Source organism: Oryzias melastigma, linkage group LG10 (genome assembly GCF_002922805.2).
Source record: "Oryzias melastigma strain HK-1 linkage group LG10, ASM292280v2, whole genome shotgun sequence".
NCBI lineage: Eukaryota > Metazoa > Chordata > Actinopteri > Beloniformes > Adrianichthyidae > Oryzias > Oryzias melastigma.
Window position 1 is genome coordinate 26,064,740 of NC_050521.1, and position 19,969 is coordinate 26,084,708.

The 19,969-nt window shown below is 41.1% G+C and overlaps 2 protein-coding genes across 3 annotated transcripts in view; one reads left to right on the top strand and one right to left on the bottom strand.

Moving 5' to 3' along the window:
- uvssa (UV-stimulated scaffold protein A) overlaps positions 1 to 13,319 on the top strand; it is a 32,230-nt gene extending 18,911 nt beyond the window's left edge. For both annotated transcript variants that reach the window (XM_036213989.1, XM_024260317.2), the window contains exons 10-15: positions 5,773 to 5,980; positions 6,083 to 6,208; positions 6,334 to 6,517; positions 6,594 to 6,705; positions 12,202 to 12,382; positions 12,457 to 13,319. In XM_036213989.1, the coding sequence (XP_036069882.1) occupies positions 5,773 to 5,980; positions 6,083 to 6,208; positions 6,334 to 6,517; positions 6,594 to 6,705; positions 12,202 to 12,382; positions 12,457 to 12,550 (905 nt within the window). In that variant the 3' untranslated portion in view covers positions 12,551 to 13,319. The remainder of the gene's footprint in view (positions 1 to 5,772; positions 5,981 to 6,082; positions 6,209 to 6,333; positions 6,518 to 6,593; positions 6,706 to 12,201; positions 12,383 to 12,456) is intronic.
- A 1,493-nt stretch (positions 13,320 to 14,812) lies between these two features.
- Positions 14,813 to 19,712, bottom strand: nkx1.2lb (NK1 transcription factor related 2-like,b). The gene is made up of 3 exons (XM_024260307.2): positions 19,113 to 19,712; positions 18,202 to 18,421; positions 14,813 to 16,018 (listed from the first exon to the last, which is right to left on the bottom strand). Exons 1-3 carry the CDS (start codon positions 19,353 to 19,355, stop codon positions 15,276 to 15,278), a joined length of 1,206 nt encoding a protein of 401 aa, XP_024116075.1. The 5' UTR covers positions 19,356 to 19,712; the 3' UTR covers positions 14,813 to 15,275.
- Between the last annotated feature and the right edge of the window lie 257 nt (positions 19,713 to 19,969).

A 19,969-nucleotide genomic window follows, 5' to 3' on the forward strand; every position in this document is an offset into this window, starting at 1 on the left:
TTATCAACCCAGCCCTCATTTTTTTCATTATAATTATGTTGTTTTTAGTCAAAATCCAAAAACCTGTGTGGTTTTCTATGACATAGTTTCTGCAGAATAGCAGGAGTTTATTAGAAATTTGCCTCAGAGTTGTGGACGGGACTGTTGGTGCTGACTACCCATCATCCCTTTGATAACACTCTCTCCAACCAGCTAACCGCCCCTCACACCCCCAACTTAACATTAGTGGTTGTGACATTTTGGCGTCAGAAGTGGGTTTAGGCCTGTAGGGGGCAGCACAAAGATGACGACCAGGCTGGAAGAAGGAGGGAGCTTGTGTGAGCTGTGCAGCTGAAGCTTTGCTGTAAATAAAAGTCTGTTCCTGAACCTTAAAGGATGTCTGCCTCCTATGTCACTCTAATCATCGTGTCAGTGGTTAAAAAAAATGATGAACATCGTTTGAGCTATCCAGTCGTACAGTTTTGATCCAGATTCCAGCTCAGACAAGGAAAACGAAAACGTTCATGGATCTATTTGTCTGCAAGTGGATGCATCAGAATGGGGCGGAGCCACAAGCTTGTAGCCCACCATTGTAGGTTCTATGTCACACCTTCAAGCTTTTTTCTGACAACTTTTTTGGCCTGCTCCTAATTCACAACAATTTCACTGAAGAAATACTCAAAAATGTAATTTTAAGCTTCATTGTGTCTTCCGCCATCAGAGAAATCCCACTAAAACCAGACTTTTTTATTAAAGCGGGCCTTTAAAAAGATTTTTTCAACAACCTGTATAGATGGCTTCTCCCTCTTGGTTGTTGTATGGATCATGTTTGGCCTCCAGGCTGCAAGAGGTCACACATTCAGGTCAATAACAGACTGCCTGTTCCTTTTTATTGCTATGTCAGCTGCAATACAACATTCAATTTCCTTAAATATTAGTTTGAAAGCTGCTGTTCTTCTTAGCAGGCGGCGCTCCAGGCGACAGTGAGCATTCAGAGCTCCTCACAGCTGCTCCGTCAGCCGCCTTCAAGCGTCTCCCCATCACCGGCTCACAGCGACAAACTGTATTTATGTGTTTGCGTTAATGGCTCCATAACAGAACATGTCGACAGTGCAGTTATCGCTCGGTCAGCCATATTGTTGCGGCGCGGCTGCGTGGCCTTTGACCCGCGGCCCAGCTCCCCTCCAGCTGCTTCCCGACTCATTACATTCTCACGGAGCCTCTTTACCTGCACCTCCCTCCATTACTAATCAATTAGAAGCTGGAGTAATTAGATAGTATCTGATGGGTCCCAAACATCTGTGCGCATGTGTGTGTCAGGGTGATTAGTGGGCTACGTAATGATCTAGAGGGGCCATGCCAAATTAACAATGCAACCTCTTTAATGAGCCCCTATTAGCCTTGCACCCAGATTTTACCACCTGCACCGACAGGTCCTGCTTAAATCACACCTCATGCTCGGGCCATCCTTTAAGAAGACGTCTCTTCGTTTCACTGAAACATGTTCTGCGCTTTAGCTCTTCTGCTTTGAGCAATTAGGAAGAACGTTTGTTAGGAGACCTAAATCCTGTTTTTGCTCTGTATAAAGAGGTGGGACTTTTGAACGCCTGATGTTGCTACAGCGAGTCTTCTGCTTCAGTGTTACCACCCCCAATGTGCCAACCACAGACGCACAAGCAGAAGGTTGTATCCAAGTGAAACGCAGCTCTTTCTTCATCCTCTGCTGCTGGTGATCTGGATCATGGGTGATCACTTCACTCAGGAGAACCTGGAATCACCGGATCTGGTTTTATAGCAGCAGGGGTTGCTGGAAAAAATGTGATCAATCTCAAAAATACTTTTCTAATTAAAAAAGAACTTGATTTTAATTAATTTTAGCAGTAAATGTCAGATATTGAACATAACACAAATGTGGAACCAGACGGATTACCTGATTTCTTACGTGTCTGATGCTGATCACCTGACAGATGTTCTGGAGAAGCTGAAAAACTTCTGATTATTGACCAGCTCCAGGCACAGTCCTTCACAGTATTCAAATCAAACTTTATTTATAAAGCACTTTTCAGACGTTGGTAAAAGAAAGAACGAATGCATAATAGAAACATGATTCAACTTTACAAGCCAAAAGCAAAACAAGACCTTCACAAAAAAACTAATAAATAATAATAATAATTTTAAAAAACTCATAATGCCCACACCCAACATAAAAGCAAAAACGCAAATTAATAAATAGAAAGACAAATAAATAAACTTTAATAGATAGGTATAATTACTAAAAATGAACTAAAATTATAAATAAATAACGCAAACAATTAAAAGATGCATCATTCAAGAAAATTCTAAAAAAAAAAAAAAAAAAAAAATCAAACGAATTTACAGAAGAAACCCACGTTTCCTCTAAATTCTAAGTTCACCTCAAGTATAATGATTGCTGCAGTTTCCTCTGTTGTGAACCGTAACATCTGCTTGTGTTTATTATGGATCTGCCCCTGAAATGATTCACATCTGCTCCACACTGGCTTCTGCACCCCCTGCAGTCACTTTAGGCAAGTAAAATCTAAACCCTCAGGTAGATGAAAAATGTGACTAAAAAAAGAAAACTAATGAAGGTTTTTTTGGTTGTCTGGGTTTGTGGAGGGTCTTACACATAGATCACGCTGGACAAGGAAGCACCGTGGAATAGAGGCCGCTCCTATGGGGCCCCAAGATGACTAAAATAATGTCTAAAATAATTTCCATGCCTGTAATTACTAAAACGGCTGCCCATGTAAAAAGTCAACAGTGATGATTCTAAAACAGTGTTTTTAGTCGAACTTTTATAAACCTGTAAAGTGTTTCTCTGTTCTCCTCTTTAGCTCCTCGTTTCCGTTCTAATTTCTCTGATTCCTTTGGCCGCTCAGACGCCGTTTCCCCGTCTTTCCCTCTTTTCATCTCCGCCAGCGCCTCACATTTATCATTCTTTCACACTTCCTCTCCTCTTTCTTCACCTGCTCCTTCCCTCCCTTCCTCCATATCTGGCCTCCTCTCTCCTCCTCCTCCTCCTCCTCTCAGCGCCTCCGTCCCGCTCTGTCATTCCGGTTATCAGTCTCTTTATCCCCCTCTCTGCTGTCAGGACACTATCTCTCTCTTTCTCAAATTAACATTTTAATTACAGGCCCTGCTTAACCCTGGAAAATCAATACCTCTTTCCGCCTTTCCTCTGTCTCTTTTTTTTTCCACACTCTTTCTTTCTTTTCTAACCCTCTCACACACAAACTGTACTCATTTCCTGCATCGATCTGTGGCTCTTTACGCCCGCAACACCCAGAGAATCCTCCACCGTTTGGAGCCCGCAAAGAGCAGATTGAGTCAGTATTTCACCGTCCGACAGAGAATTAGGGATGATAGAAGGGGTGGGCTGTGGAATGACCCTTCAGATTAAAGCGGATAGTTTCTGAGTCTCTTCAGAAACAGATGGAAGTGAAATTCTGTCACGTCTGTTCACCTGCGGATCTTCACAGGCTTGACAACATCATGTTAAAACAGTTGTTTAAAAATCATCTGTGGATTTTAAAGCGCTCACATCTGTTACCCTGTTTTCTTTATTCAACTTCTCTGCAAAAAAAGTCAGAAAAACTTCTTCATGTGTCTAACAAATATTTTAAAAGTACTAATATTTATTAATGCAGAAAGAACAGATTGATGAAAAAAATATTTATTTCTGAATGTTGGCTTTTCTGCTAGTTTTATCTCCATAGCAACCATTTTATTTTTTGTTCACCTTAAGGTGACAAACAGATCTATGTCATTTTTGGAAAAACCAGCAAAAGTACATTTTTGGATTACCCTGGCAACAGAGGTCTTTTGCTAGGTGTTCCGATGGTACGTAATTTTGTTTCATTTAGCTTGAGCCAACAAATCCTATATAAAAGGTTTGTAATCTTGTCATCGAAAATATGAGAGCAACAGGGGAATGCCTCTTTTGAGAATCTCGCCATGCTGCTGCAAACTTTAAAATCACTTTAAAACTTTAAAATGAACATTTAATCCAAACTATCATTTAAATGATGGTCGAGGAGTCGGGAGCCAATTAATTGTAATTCCTTAGAGGAGTTTAAATTTGTACAAGGAACAAAAGGTGATTCTATTTTGGGGAGGGGCAAAGATGGTTGCATTTTTTTGTATGTCAAAGGTCAACAAAACTTGGGTTGCGGTTGTTGATTTATCGTGGTTGCATGTGTGTGGACATATATTAATTAATCAGACAAACCAATGTGTCAGAATTGCCTTACCTCCGGCCCTCGTAAAATCAACCAAAAGCCTTCACCGTCATTTCCTGGTACGTCTGCCGCCATTTTGAAACCAGTCAACAGTGATTGGTCGGAGTCAGAGTCGCGTTTTTAGAGGAACTACTGTCGCAGATCATGAGTGAGCTTGTTTGAAAGCCACTGAAAGCTGCTTGGGAGAAGCTGTCAATCAAATGTTGGAGGTGGGGCCAGCGAGCACCACATGCTTTCACTGAGGCATCTGATTGGTCAATAAATAACTTGAATAACTTGGAATAAAGAAAATATATCTTTTAACAAATTAGAATTAGAAATTAGACGTTAAGATGACAGTATCAGAGAAAGAATGGTTATTCTGACGTATAAAATGAGAAATAACAGTCTATTTCTTAATAGAAGTCTCTGAGATTTTGAGGTACTTCCTGTTTGGAACACGATAAAGGGAGGGGTTGATAAGTCTAGTTGAGTCAATGTCAAAATAAAAGTTTTTTTTTTCCCATGTGGTGTGAAAACGTGAAAATCACCACATTTTACTTTTGCCACAAAATAGCCACCAAGCCGTAGGTCCTGTGGCCATCCCATAATAACTTTAAAACTTCTCGTGTTTTGGTTTTGTTACTTTATTTTTAAATTGTTTTCTTCTTTTGAGCCCCATTTTTGACCCCATTCAATTATTAACACATCTTTTTGGTTCTAGGTTAGCCCAAATTTTGGTGAATTGGGCATGTGGTGGGGTGACTTTGTAGTAAGAGATAAGAACTGAGATAACAATCTGGTCCTTCAGTCCAAGACTACTGGGGGACAAAATAATAAAATATGAATTTTTAATTTTATGTATTTTTTTAGAATCCTGACAAAAAAATGCTCATAGAAAAAAAGGCTGCAGTTCCTCTCTGATCCTGCAGGGGGAGCACTTTCCAGTGTAACAGTTTTTGCATGAACTCTTTAAACAAGAGTTAATTATGAAATAAAATGTGATTAAAGTAGAATAAATAAAAAATGGATTAACTTTGCATTTCATTCTTTGGATAATTTGAATTTGTTTGACTCACAGAAACATAGAACTGCCGTTTATGTCGATTTTTGAACTTTTAAATGGTAAAAATTGTTGACTAAAGTTGACTAAAAACCTTCAAACAGCCTCTGTCCAGGATTCAAACTGTACTAGGCCTGAACTGATGAGCGTGCGTCGCACTTCTAAGGTTTTCAGAAAAGCCTCTAGTGTCTAAATGATGTTTGGTCAGTAAGTGAATCTGAATCAAAGCACACAGGTCAGTCCTAATAACGTGAGGGGTCAGCGTGGAGCAGCTGCTGTCCTCTGATCTCTCCTGCTGGATGTTCTCGTGGGCGTCTGTGCTTAAGTCCTCCTCAGCCCCCAGAGACGGCGGTTTATCCGTCCTCGGCCACACACGGAGCAAAGTTACTCAGCACTTTTTCCAAATTTTGAGTGCAAACCAGATCATCATGGGGTTTATCAGTCAGTGAGATGACAAAATGTTTGATTTGGACGCTCTTCTCTCTGTTGCAGGTCTGGATCCTTCTCCTTCCACCTCCACCGCCCAAACGACGCAGACGAGGCCTCCCGTTAAACGACCCGCACCTCCTCCTCCTAAAACCACCTCCTTTTCCACCTCCAGGCGCCTGAAGAGACTTTTAGAAGAACAGCAGGATCCAACCTCTGCAGCTGCCACCCTGAGCCTCCTCAGGCAGAAGATGTCTGTGCCCCAGGAACCCAGGTGTCCTCTCCAGACTCTCTGCTCTCATAAATGTGTTCTTGTTTTATCTCACCTCATCTCAGGGTAGTCTTGAACTCTTCTTCTCCTTGTCTTCTTCTTCAGCAGCTCCTCTGGAGCCTCTTCCTCCTCTTCTTCTTCTCAGAAGACAGTTCAGGCTCCAGTGGTTCCATTCGGTTTGGACCTCTACTATTGGGGTCAGGAGCAGCCCAACGCTGGTAAAATCATCAAGTAAGAGAGCACACATGCTTGGAGACTTTTAAGTCAAAACCCAAACTCAGTGCTGCTTCATTTGGAATTTCTTCCATACTGTGTCTTTAAGAAGTCTTAGAAATGAAATGCTGCTTTCATTGCAGGTCGGCCTCACAGCATCAGTTCTGGGTTCCTGCAGAGGTGGAGGAGGAGGTGGAGAACAAGGAGCTGCTGGAACAGAGCAAGAGCAGATACATCTCCTTCCCCGGGCGCTTCGTTCCCGTCAGTCACTTCTGCAGAGCCCCGCTGGGGGGCGGGAAGCTGTGCCAGCGGCAGGACCGCCTCAAGGTGAGCGCCCGGTGATGGCGGCGCCGTCAGAGCGCCTGGAGCGCCGAGGGCTTCAGCTGTGTCTGCCTGTCTCCAGTGTCCTTTCCATGGTCCCATCATTCCCCGAGACGAGGAGGGGAAACCCTGCAGGCCGGAAGACCGGCGGAGGGAGGAGCAGGAGGAGAGGAGGAAGAGGGAGCAGGAGCCCGGTCAGGACATTTTTTTATTTATATTTTCACTTTTTTAGTCATATTTACTTGTTAAAAGTCATAATTTATGCTTTTTTTAGTTGCTTACATCCTCCATATGTGGAGTTCTATGTATTTGTTTTTCTGTTTATTGATTTTACTTTTTTTAATTCACAAACTTTTATTGTGAAAGATTTCTGTGGAAGTCTGAAAGACTTTTTTCTTTTATTCATTAATAAGAAAAACATACAATATAACTTTGAGCTGTGAAGCCCAAACATAATGGAAACAGAAAGAAAAAATGAAAAGGTGACAGAAAAACGTCTCACAATTAGATCAAATCTGCTGGATGTCCTCAGCTGACTGCAGTGTCTTGTTAACCACCAGCTTTGTGTGTGTGTGTGTGTGTGTGCGTGGGGGGGGTGGGGGGGCTGCAGTCCAGTGAGTTGTGAAATAGCATCTTTTGTTATCAACTACAATATCGATCCATGAGGCGATCCCACACACACACAGATCAATCTCACTGTGGCGGCAGGGGGGGGGGGGCAGCGGTCTGACAGAGTTGATGGACCGCTGGCCTTACCCCCCCTCCAGCATCTCCGTCAAACACCCGCAAACCGCAGGTCGTACGGCGGCAACGTTTCTTTGGTCGCCATGGAAACATGTCCACTTGAAAGGAAAATGCTTTTTTCTTAAAAAAGTGAAAAAATTGTGGAGTTTTCTGATCTGAAGACTCTAAAACACACAACTGAAATATGTCCAATATCAAAAACAACATACCAGATGATTAAACTTTTGAAAATGTCCTGAAGTAACAACAAACCTTTTAGAAAAATTCCCATCATGCCTCATTGTTTTAGCTTAAGATTTCAAGTCTGAATTCCGGATGCAGCGTTCACCTTCACCTGTCTGAAATTTACCTGGACAATTTTGAAACTTTTTAAAGAATCTTTCTGCATTTTTAGAGTTAAAGGTCCAAAACAAATCATTTATTCATCAGGATGTATTTGGTGAACGGTTTATTCTTGCTCCTTTTTTCCATCTGTGCAAAAGTTTTCCTCTTTAAGATTCAAGTTCACATCAGAAACTGGAACCTAAAGCGGGGTCACATGACGCCTCCTGGTTTGAGTCCCGAACCCTCAGATGAAGATGTTTGAAGCTCCTCGGTGACAGACGACAGCGAGCAGCTGGTCTGAGAACTCAAACAGCTGAGCCGACGGACTCACTGGAAACAGATTATTTATTTCTGTCGAGGTGGAATACAAAGTTTGATTAAGTGAACTATCCCCGACAAGAAAGACTTCCAATATTCTTCCTCTTGTTGTTTTGCCCCGCCCTCATAATTCCAGGCCATTGACTGAAGAGATCTTTAGTCACATGGTTTTGTTTACAAGCTTTAGTTAAAAACAAAAATGTTTGTTCAACGGCAGTCTGAATCCTGACCAAACACAAGGTTCAGGACTCGGTCTGGATCAACACCCTTAAAGTCAAAAGTTCACGTAAACTTGAAGGAGATTTGAAACTTGACTCTAAAAAACTATAAACCTAAATCTGTTACCAAAAAAATAAAAAAGTTTATTTTGTTTTGTACTATCAACTTTCTTTTTTTCATTTATCTGCCTCTTCGTCTTTCATTCCTCAATTTACAGCTTTAGTTTAAACTTTTCTGAGTTTAGCCTAATTGGGGGCGGGGCTTTAAGCCCATTGACTACTGAGCCATGATTGACATTGAGTGACAGAGGTTATAGTGACATCATTTGGGCAGCAAGCCCCGCCCCCCATGAACAATTCAAAATTGACATTTGAGAGAAGTGAAAAATTAAAGTTCAAACGTTACAAACATTCTTTTTCTATTGGTGTCATAGTTTTCTTTATTTTTATTCAAGTTTTACATTTAATTTTTTTTAAATTTCCTATATTCATTTTAAGTTTTAAATAGAATTTTTTGAAACTTGCAATTTATTTTTTTTTAATTTTTAATATTTTATTCAAGTTTACGATCTGGTTTTTCATGTGTTTCATTCTATTCCTGATTTGACTCTTTGTAGAAGTTCATCTTTGTTTGTGTTCCTGTCACGTCTTCATTTTGACCTCTTCTTAAAGTATGAACGACACAAATTTTCACAACTAGAGAAGTCTCCAAACACGTTAAAATTGCTCCGCCCATTTTTATCTTATTTATTGACAAAATCATGAACAACAAAACATCTTCTTCTGCGCCCCCTAGTGTTCACACGATGAACAGATGTCTTATCTTAACGACAACTGTGAATCCAAAACAAATATAAACATTTTGAATTTACTCTATTCCAAAAAGAAAAAAAAAATCTTATTTTGTTTAATAATTTAAAACGGCGCTCACACTCTTCATCTTCTAAGTTACCGTTTGCTCGTTTCTTCCATGACCGATGGTGAAGTTCTGACTCAAACCTTCAAATTATGAGAAGCTGACTGACGGGGATGGAGGGAGCTGATGCTGCGAGCACGTGCACGTGCACGCTCACGCTCACAGAGACATACAGGGCCTCTGTGCTTAGTGGTGCGTAGCTAAGAGATGAAGCCACCAAAGACCCCAGATGCCTCAGTGGATGAGTGTGGCCTGGCCCCTGCCCTCACACACAATAACACACACAATAACACAGACTCACACACACCGACACACACCCTCACACACACACACACACTCACACAGACCCCAGCTGGAGGGGCTAAAAGGTGTTGACAGAGAAAAAAGCCCTGCTGCAACACTGATCCAACTCTCCGTTTCTTTTTCTTCTTCTTGTGTTTGCAGGCTTTCGGGGGGGGGGGGGTCAGGCCTGCTCATAGCCGCCACATTCCCCGCGCTGAGGTCACTGCGTGCTCTCCACCGCCGCCACCATCAGGCTGTAATTACTGCGGGTTTATCTCCCTTCCCGCCGCGGTACATCATTAAACCGGAGGTTTCTCTTCGTTTAGATCGCCGTTACTCCGCATTACCGCCGCTTTTACTTTATCGGCCAGAATTATGACACCACACTTTTCATTAGCGCCCGACCCGGATCCACATTAGCCGGCAGGAAGCTGTTTACCAGAGCGGCGGCGGCTCATTTACGTTATCGGCTGTAATGACTTCATTACACTTCTCAGTCAGAGTTTTTGTTCAACTTTAAGGGGATTTAATGACTGCAGGAGGAGAGGAGATTAAAGCACAGCAGTTCTTTACCTTTAAGCTGCCAAAACAAAAATTAATAAGGAATTAGAAGACTAACTACGATGAAAGTGGAGGATTTAGCATGTTCTTCTGGCATTCTTCTGACTTCAATTCATAAAATTAGGCTTTTTATTGTGTTTCTGAGTATTTCTTTATTCAAATCTTTATTCAAATCCAGACCAGATAAAATTTATTTGATGAGTAACCTGGGCTGCACGGTGGCGCAGTGGTTAGCGCTCTTGCCTCACAGCGAGAAGGCCCCGGTTCGAATCCCGGCTGGGACCTTTCTGTGTGGAGTTTGCATGTTCTCCCCGTGCATGCGTGGGTTTTCACCGGGGACTCCGGCTTCCTCCCACCATCCAAAAACATGCTTCATAGGTTCATTGGTGACTCTAAATTGTCCCTAGGTGTGAATGTGAGAGTGAATGTGTGTGTGATTGAGGCCCTGCGACAGACTGGCAACCTGTCCAGGGTGTACCCCGCCTTCGCCCTTCAGTGGCCGGGATAGGCTCCGGCAACCCCGCGACCCCGAAAGGGAAGAAGCGGCCAAGAAGATGGATGGATGGATGGAGGAATAACCTTGATGGATGGATTGTAAGCAAGTGAGAGAGTATGGAAACAGTGGATGATGGGGAGTATGGGATACTCACTCTGTGACAACAGTCCCGCCCACAACTCAGAGGGAAATTTCTACCAATCTGCTTAAACTATGTCCTAGAAAATGACAAGTTTTTAAATTCTGAGTAAAAACGGCATCATCATAATTAAAAGACGACTTTGAAAGAAGATGATCAGTGTGGATTTAAAGCTGCAGCTTGTGTGACAGCAGACAGACAGCAGTAGCTGCATTTCCTTTGACTATGAAAAGCCACAAATTGAATAAATTCCCGTAATGGAAACACCACAATTTTGAAAAAAACTTGAATTCTTCCAAAAAAAATGTGTGCACTTGGAGGAGGCGGCTTTTAAGGCGGACATTTCCCAAACTACATTGGAAACACTTTTTTTAAATTAAATGAGTCAGCTCATCAGAAGTTGAGCGTGTCATGTGGAAATGTTGGATCCACAGCTCCTCTTTAAAACCACCATGTCCCAAAATCTCTTCATCTGTAACCACTCCCACGTATCTCGCTGCTCCACGGCCTGAAGAAGACGCCGACATCTCCTTTGATAGATTATGATGAGTGCTAACAGAAAAAAGTTTTTTTCTCAATGGGCTCAAAACTTGTTCTCATCTATCGTCATGGTTTTACTGACTTATGAGAGTTAGTTTGTGTTTTTTTTTGCATTATTAGGATTTAATGGAACCGGAAATTAAGACAAAATTACATAAGTTGTTACATATGTTTGATAATAGTTTTTTGTTTCACTTCTTTGTGAATTTCACTTCTACCTTTTATAAAGAAGTTAAATCTGATGTTTTTAACCTCCTTTAAGTCTAGCTTTGATGTAGGGTTGGACGAACAATCGATTTTGGTCAATTAATTTAAATTTGATGGTCAAAACATGTATTTTTGGGGAAAATGTGGATTTTTTTCCCAGCATCCTGCTCTCCTGGACTCTCCTGGACCGTTGTTTTTTGTGAGGTCGGCCCGTCCGTCTCGCAATGCGCTGACGCAGAAATGACAGAACAGGGACAGTTTAGTGAGTTTTTGGAAGTGGTTCCGCTCCAGCTTGACTCAGACTTCAGGTTTTAATTTTTTGTTACATAAATTCTGTCATTATTGTTAAAGAAAGTAAAAAGAAGGAGAAAAAAATGAATTAAAATCTGATTTGTTATGAAAAGATCTGAGATTTTCAGCTCTATTTTTGTACTTCTTCTGCAAAACAGGAACAGTTTCTTGAGTTTTGTGGAACTGGTTCGGCTCCAGTTTGACTCAGACTTGGAGGTTTGAAGTTTTTGTCTCCAAAAGTGGGAGTACGATGAATTTATTTCAACACCTCAAACTGTCAAGCACTAGAAGTGTTTCTCAAACATGAACCACATCGATTACAAACTTTTATACACTTTTATTTAATTCCACATTGTGTCCAGGTCAAAGTAGACGTTAAAAAAGAGTTTTTGTCAAATATATTCTGTGGTTATTGTTAAAGAAAGTAAAAAGAAGGAGAAAAAAATCGAATATGTTATGAAAAGATCTGAGATTTTTAACTCTGTTCTTCTTCTGCATCAAATTTGATTGACCTCCTGGTGAGTTTTCTCCTCAGAGATCGTTTCCAGCTCGACTTTGGGACGACGGAGGAGTTTTTAAACCGGTCTTGTCAACAGGAAGAAGTTCTTATCCGTAACGGCACGCAGGTGACATGTTAACAAATCTCTGTCGCAGAGTGGCGAGATGCGGAGCTGATGCGCGACATCGAGGCGGCGACGGGAGAGGACCTGGGCTCCGATCGCTTGGGCGGGAAAAAGAAGAAGAAAGGGAAGAAGAAGAAGTACCCAAACCTGAGCGACCTGAAGCAGAGCAGCAACACGTCCCGGTCCAGACTAGAGAGGAAGGTCTTCAACAAGTACGTTGGGACGCCGGGAAAGTCTGGGGGGGCGGGGCTGAGGTCACCTGACGAGCGTCTGCTCTGTTCTGCAGGAGCACCGTGCGCAGAGTGGCTCAGGTGCTGAGTAAAGCCGACAGGAGGAAACACGACAAGTTCTCCAATCAGTTCAACTACGCTCTCAACTGAGGCCTCCAGACCCCGCACACCTCTGACCTCCGATCGCCATGGCAACGCTGACTCAAACCGGTGAAGCCGTTCTGTAAAAGCTAAACTTTGGTGCTCTGATGTTATTTCATTGATTATAATTAGTGAAAATGACACATATGTCAATTTTTAAGCTATTTTCTGTTATTTTTCTAAAGTTAATTATGTTTCTACTTTTGTTTTCTATTTTCTGCTCAAATTAAGTTAATGTTTCATTGTCTAAATTAAAAAAAATTTCCATGTCTGACGAAAACACTTTTGTGTATTTTTGACTGAAAGAGGTTTTACTTTACACTAAAATATCTGACTGTTCAATGACAAATATTGAAATTATATTAAAACTAAAATAAACATTTGATTTTTTTTATTATTTTACTTAAACAACAACCACTTTAGCCTGTCAGTGGTCTAAACTGGGACTAAAATCTGGAGAGCTTAAACCTCCTTTTAAAATTCTTCTTTCAGTGGTGAGAAGTTCCAACAGAGATTTATAGATTTATTTAACACGTATATTACCATACCAATAACAATATACATTATATAAAATGTATTTTTATTTCATTTTGTACATTTTTTGCTATTTTAATTTCAATTTTTTGGCTGCTATTAACTGCTGCTACTTGAAAATGAAACCCAAATCTGTCAATTTAACTTTAAAAGCCCAGAAAAAAATAGTTCTTGGGTTCCTCTGGGTTAAATTATCAAAGTTTTTCACTTCTTCAGTAAAATAGCTCTGTACGCTAAAAACTAACATTTCATTTCTATTTTTTCCACATTTTATTATAAGTTTTTACAACAATTTTTTGTTTATTTAATCGTCCAGGTGTCAGAAAGTCTGTTTAGCAGAAGCTTTTACGACTAACGACCCACTCTGATAAAATTGGGTTTTTAAATTGTTCTTGAGGGATTTTTTTCCTGACGACGGAGGACATAAAGAAAGAAAATTAACCTTAAAATTTCACTTCTGAGTATTTATTTATTCAAATTGTTGTGAATCAGAAGCAGTTTGAAAAAAAGTATTTGTGACGTAGAAAATATGCTGGGTCGGATGGGAAGGGGGGCGGGGTTGCTCCATGCCAACTGACAACTCAGAGGGGAAGTTCTCAAGAACTCCTGCAGAAACTGAGTCCTAGAAAACGACATGTTTATTTTGTATTTTGGCTAAAAACTGCATAATTATAACTACAAGTCCAGTGGAAATGATTTTATAATAGACCAAAAGATGATCGGCTTGAGACTTTAAGATCTCAAGTTCCTGTTCCAGCCTCAGACCTGATTCATTACTTTATCTGTTCTAAAAACAGCTGAACCTCAACTGAACCGATCACATCTGTAACATTTACGCTGTCATTTCTTCTTAACTTTGGTTTTGGATCAGTTAGAGGAACACAAACATGTAGAGATTAACATACCGGCTCCATAGAAGTCCAAAAATTCTTCAAATTTATAAGATTTTTTTTACCTTATCATTAAAAATGAGGCAAGAAAAATGAAATTCTTCTTATTTTAAGATAAATTATATAATTCAAGACATGTGTTCTAAAATTATTTTACTGTCAAAAGACTTTTTTGCTGCCTTTGTGTGTTTAAATGTGCAGATTTTATGATTTTTACTTATATTAATATGTATTTTCTAGTGCTGTGAACATTAACGAGTTAATGGATCTAATTAATCAAAGAGAATTAATGTGTTAATATGTATTAACGCAAATGAATCAAAGAAACAGTCCCTCTCTTTAACTCGGCGGTTCAGGTTAAAACATTTCGTCGGATATTATCTCACTTATACCATGGTTGCTTATAAAAAAGTAAATATTCAGTCGGTTTTTAGTACTTTATTCTTGCTATTTTCGTGGTTTAGATCACTTTTTCACAAAAAACAGACTATTTGATCCGTGGTTCGGTGCCATATTGCAAATAAATGTTACCTGGTAAAACATTGCGATTAATCGTGATTAATCCCAACACAAAAGTGCGATTAATCCTATTTTTTTGTCATTGATTGACAGCAGTAATTGAAAATAAATGTTCTAAATATAGAGTTTTGTGTGCGATTTAATGTTCGCAGATAATAAGTGGTTGGCAAATACTAAGACAAAAAATTATAGCGATTAATTTTTTCCAGGTTTGCGATTAATTAGTTAATTTTTTAATCGATTCCCAGTACTTGTATTTTCATAATGTTTAGTACTTTTTTAACCAAAATTCCAGGTGAAATCTAAAATCTGATGTTATTCCTCTATGTTTTTTTTTTTTTTAACTCTGAGCATCATCGGTCACATGACACCACAACCACCAATCGCATCAGCCCCCCTCCCCTGACCTCCTTCCGCCTCCCGACACCAGCTGCTACACCACGTGGAGTTCCTCTTTTCTGTTTAATCATCAATATCAAAGGACAATACCATGTGGAGGAATCGGTACATCCACCCGATCCACGGAGGCCGAAGGTCAACGGAAAGGAAAAAACAATCACAGCTGGAGATACACAGTACTGACAAGGATCAAGCCATTCCTTAAAGCATAAATGATGATTCAGGCTTAAAAAAAACACGGAAAAGGGAGAAACCATCTAGCTGTCTATCACACGGCTTAAAAGCATCCAGAAGGAGTTACAACATAGATTTATGTACAGTTTCTGGTAGATATTCTATCAAAATAATCCCTTTAAATTAAAGCCTTCCCGTAGTAAAAAGTCTGCACCTGTCTACAGGTGTGTGCTGTAGAAGGCGGGCGCGGCGTAACTCTGCGTCCCCAGCATAAACGGAGACAGCACGTGGCTGGCGGTGAGGAAGGGCAGCTGCACCAGGCTGCCGGCGGGGGGGTGGTGGTGGCCGCCGTAGCCCGCATGCATGGCCAGGTGGCCGCTGACCGGCGGCGACGGGCTCAGGGGGCTCAGGCTCCCCAGGCCTCCTCCGGAGCCGCCCCCTCCTCCGGCGCCACCTGCACCTCCCGCCCCGGTGGGGGCGGAGGTGTCGGCTCCGGGGTTCTGCTTCTTCCACTTGGTCCGGCGGTTCTGGAACCAGATCTTGACCTGGGTCTCAGTCAGGGAGAGGGACAGCGCCAGGTTGAGGCGCTCGCACACGGACAGGTAGCGCGTGGACTTGAACTTGTTCTCCAGCGCCACCAGCTGCTCGTAGGTGAAGGCAGTCCGCGCCCGGCGGGGCTTCCCCGATTTGGAGTCCGAGCCGGAGCGCTTCCTCTTGGGCTTGGCCCCCTGTCCCCCCGAGGCCTGCCCGCCGCCCATCGGGCACCCCGAGCCTCCGCCGGGGCTTTTGGCGTCTCTGCCGGCGTCCGAGTGGCTGTGCTGGCCCAGATCTCGGTCTCCGTTGGTGGGAAGAGCAGAACTGCTCTCCTCGCTGCTGTAAGTCCCGTCTGGAGCCTCCGAGTCCGGAGTCCCGGGTCTGTGGTAGTCCTCGTCCTCTGGACTTCTGTACACAAAGCCCTCCTCTGAAAAACACAACCCAGACCTGAGTCCAGCAGCAAATGTACTTTAACCCTTTAAGCTCCAGTGTTTGTCAAAACCAATTAAAAATACTTCAAAAAGTGAAAAATTTGATTTGATTTGCTGTAATTTTCGACCAATAACACGATCAACGTCATTCCAGTAAATTCTGAGCCTCTTTTCTCCTTCAGAATTTACTGGAATGACGTTGATCCTCTTAACGGTTGAAAAGTTACAGTATGTTAAGGATTTTGTATTTAAGCATCACCGATGTTAGAGGATTAATTTCATCCAAAACTAAAACTTCAAAGACCGTAAATGTGCAGAACTTCTGCCAGAACTCCTCAGATCCATTCAGGAATTATAATCATCACATGACGTCACAGGAAGCACCTTCTTCCTCACAATATACAAAAAAAAACACACTTTTCCCATCATGCATCTCTCCATCAACACTATTTTGCCTCACATTTCAGCTTTATCCACATTTAACCCAGAAATCATAAATTTAATTAAAGTTCTGCAAAAATAAACATTTTTACAATGAAAAAAATCATATTTTTGTTGTTTTCATTTTTGTCTGTTTTATTGTAAAAAAATTCAATATATAAGTTAAAGCACATTTTTACGTCTTATACTGTTTATAAATGTAATCACTCATCAATAAATAATAACTGATTATTATTTACTGCAGAAATCGTCTGGGGTTTTTTTATTTTCTTTAGTAAAATTAACTGTTTTGGGATTTTTTTTGCCACAAAAATTTAAATTATTTATTAAAATGTATTAGTGTGTGATTTATTTTATCCAAATTATCCTTAATAAAATATTAAAATCAATTTCAGTGATCTACTGTCGTTTATTTATTTTATTGAAGTGATCCCAGGCTCGCGGTCGTTGTGAGCATGCGTGATAGATCCTGACGGAAGGCCCGATCAGCTGGACTAAAGCCGAACAGAAACGAGGATTTGGAAGAAAAATAAAAGCAGATTCTCTTTTATTTTGAAAGAAAAAAAATCAGGCGCGGTTAAATCTATCAAGAAAAACATCCGGAAGAGGAGAACATTTTATTTTTTTATATCGAAAACAAACTGAAGCCAAAAACATTTTGGCCTACAGTTTCATACAAAAAAAAATCTAAAAATGTGATTTTATTTGAAGCCCTTTAATAGTTTAATATAAAACTGTTTAAATAAACACTTAAAAAACTTATTTAAAACTCGCAGCTTTCATCTTTAAGTTCTTGGGTTTTTTTTATTCTGTTTTTATTTTATTCAATTTTTTTCTCTAAAAAATGAATTGGTCAAATAATTTACAAAAACATTAAATTAATTTTAAAAGTTTCAATAAATACCGTGCAGAAGCACCACAAAACATCGAAAAATATAAATATTAGAATTTTAAAAACGAAAAAATACTCAAACTCCTGCCGAATACAGAAACGTTCAAACACTAAACTTATTGTTTACGTTTTTGAATTCGTTTTATAATTGTTTTCGGATATTTTCAAGCGTTTACAAACACTATCTAATTTGTCATCTTTTCTAATATAAATGTGTCTTTTCGTTTTTACTTTTTTCGGTTTTAGAAAAAAATGATTTTTTATGAAAATGTTTAAATAAAACTGAATTTAAAAAAAAGAATAGAAAAGAGGATCTCGGAGTAACACGTGTAAAATACCAGGAACTGATTGCAGATAATTGAGTTCAAATTTCACACAGTAAACACCTGCTATTCACGATCAATAACACGCACGCGCGCGCTTCCACGTGCCCCGTCCAAACCCGATTAGAAACCTCTTGGAAATGTTCTAAAAATGCGCATTTTTGTTTTGAAAATCAAATATTACTTCCGGTTTTGAACACTCGTATTACTGTGTTTTAATATATGAATATGTTCGATCAGGTTTTAGTCAGAAGCAGGAGTTATGTCGTTTCTCAGCTGACCGTGAACGCCGCATCCGCGCTGTCATTTATCCCTGTCAGTGAACGCATCCTCACACTTTTAATAAATGAATCTTTAAAGGGTAAAAATGAAATAAAATGATCAATTATTTCATGAGGAGATGAAACAAGAAAGAAAGATGGATTAAGTTTTTAAGATAAAAATAAAAGTCTTAATGTTTTTTAACACAGAAAAATAGAAAAAAAATCAAAAATGTTTTGTTTGTTTGTGAGTTCGGACTTACTGCTCTGGTATTCGTCCGCTCCGTAGCAGCCCTTGCTGCCCTCCATCCGGACCTCCCGCTCCGCCGAGCCTCCTCTCTGGTTCCGAGGCTCATAGTCGCTGGGCTCGCGCTCGCGCTCGGCGCGGAGGCTCGCGAGCTGCTGGTGCCGTCGGCTCGTGAACTTGTTTGGGTCCAAAATGTCCAAAACGGAGAAGGATGTGGTTCGGTGGACGGTGGGGCCCTGGAACACGAGATCAATTACAGAATTATTATTATTATTATTATTATTATTATTGACACGTTAACGCAGACATAAAAATATAAAAATAACTATCATTTCGGTTTTTTCCCCATTATTATTGACAGGTGGTCATTTATTTATTTTCGATTTTAAAGAGTTGACTTTATTTATTATTATTATTCTCACACACGTTTCTATAAATGTTTTTCCAGTTTCTCTTAAAGTATTTCTTTTAATTTGGGATTAATTTGATTCAGACATAAGGGATGTGGAATCCCACATTTTTAGCAGACACTTTCCTGATAAAAATGTATGACTTTTTTCTTCTTTATTTTTCGAGAATCTGGAGGGAAAAAATAATCTTATTTTTCCCCTTTTGGTGTAATTGATTCATTTCTTTTACTTTTAGAATAATATTTATAAGAAAATCTGACTGTTTTTGTTCTTTAACAGAATTATTATTAGTTTTGAAGTTTTTTTTTTAATAAAGTTTGAAGAAAAAAATTACTTTTAGAAATTTTTCAGGAAAATATTTTTTTAAGTGCTTTATATCATAAATTTACTTTTTATCCTTAAAAATCTCATTTTATCGAACATAACTCCAGATAAAATATGTTTTGATTCTACTTCATTTCCCCTTTTATCTACTTCTTTCCCCCTCCTCAATAAGTGTTCGGTCCGGGTTCTGTACCTGTGGTGGCGCGGCCAGCACCGGGTTGGTGGGCGGCGGTTCGCAGTGGTTCTCCGCGGCCTGAGCGTCTCTGCCTCCGGTCAGAGCGCCCGGGAAGAGCCGCTTGTCCTCGGCGGGAGCTCCGTCCAGCGTCTCTCCGTTCTCCGGACCCCCCAGGCTCTGGCCCCCGTCCCCGCTGGCCTGCGCTCGGTCCCGGTTCGCCTGGACTCCATCCGGTCCCGGTCCCGCTCTGTCCCTGTTCATCACGTTACTGTCCCATAAGCTGCTGCGCGGATCCGGATCGGAGGAGGCGCAGACGGGGAGGACCGGACTCCTCAGGGGGGTCCCGTCCCGCTCCCCATCAGGGTCTCTGCAGCCCCGAAACTTTTCCACGGAGGGCCCGCGTCTCCTCCTGCTCCTCCTCCCGCCGCGCGCACAGCTTCTCCGGGAGGGGGGTCTTCTCCGTGCCGTCACGCGCGCATCCCAAACCGCCGCTCCGCACGCGCTGAGTGTCTGACCTGGCGGAGGCGCGCTCTCAGGTAGTCTAAGAGCCCCCTTCTCTCTCCCCTCCTCTTCTGGTGTCCCTCCCCCCGGAGCCCGCGCGCATATTCGCGCGCTCTTCTTCACCTCCGCGTCTCTAATTGGCTACAAATTAATCCCGCGCGCGCTAATTGGCTATTATCTCTGCGCGCGAGGCGGCCCCTGCGCCCCTTTTTTCCATTGACTTTTTCCTCCAAAAAAGTAATAAAAATGTTGAAAATATGGGTCTGCACGCGCCCCTGCACACGCCGCGTGGACGAGTCCATTATTAGTTTGTGTTTAAACATAAAGGCAGCTCTTATCCTGCATGCAGATGGAGGGCAGGGCCTCTCCTCAAA

Bases quoted from the DNA above. Each gene is read 5' to 3' on its own strand.
- nkx1.2lb (XM_024260307.2), bottom strand. From the start codon at position 19,355: ATGAACAGGGACAGAGCGGGACCGGGACCGGATGGAGTCCAGGCGAAC. The intron at 18,422-19,112 runs GTACAGAACCCG...CTCGTGTTCCAG, and splicing joins TGCTGGCCGCGCCACCACAG to GGCCCCACCGTCCACCGAAC. The intron at 16,019-18,201 runs GTAAGTCCGAAC...TGTGTTTTTCAG, and splicing joins AGCGGACGAATACCAGAGCA to AGGAGGGCTTTGTGTACAGA.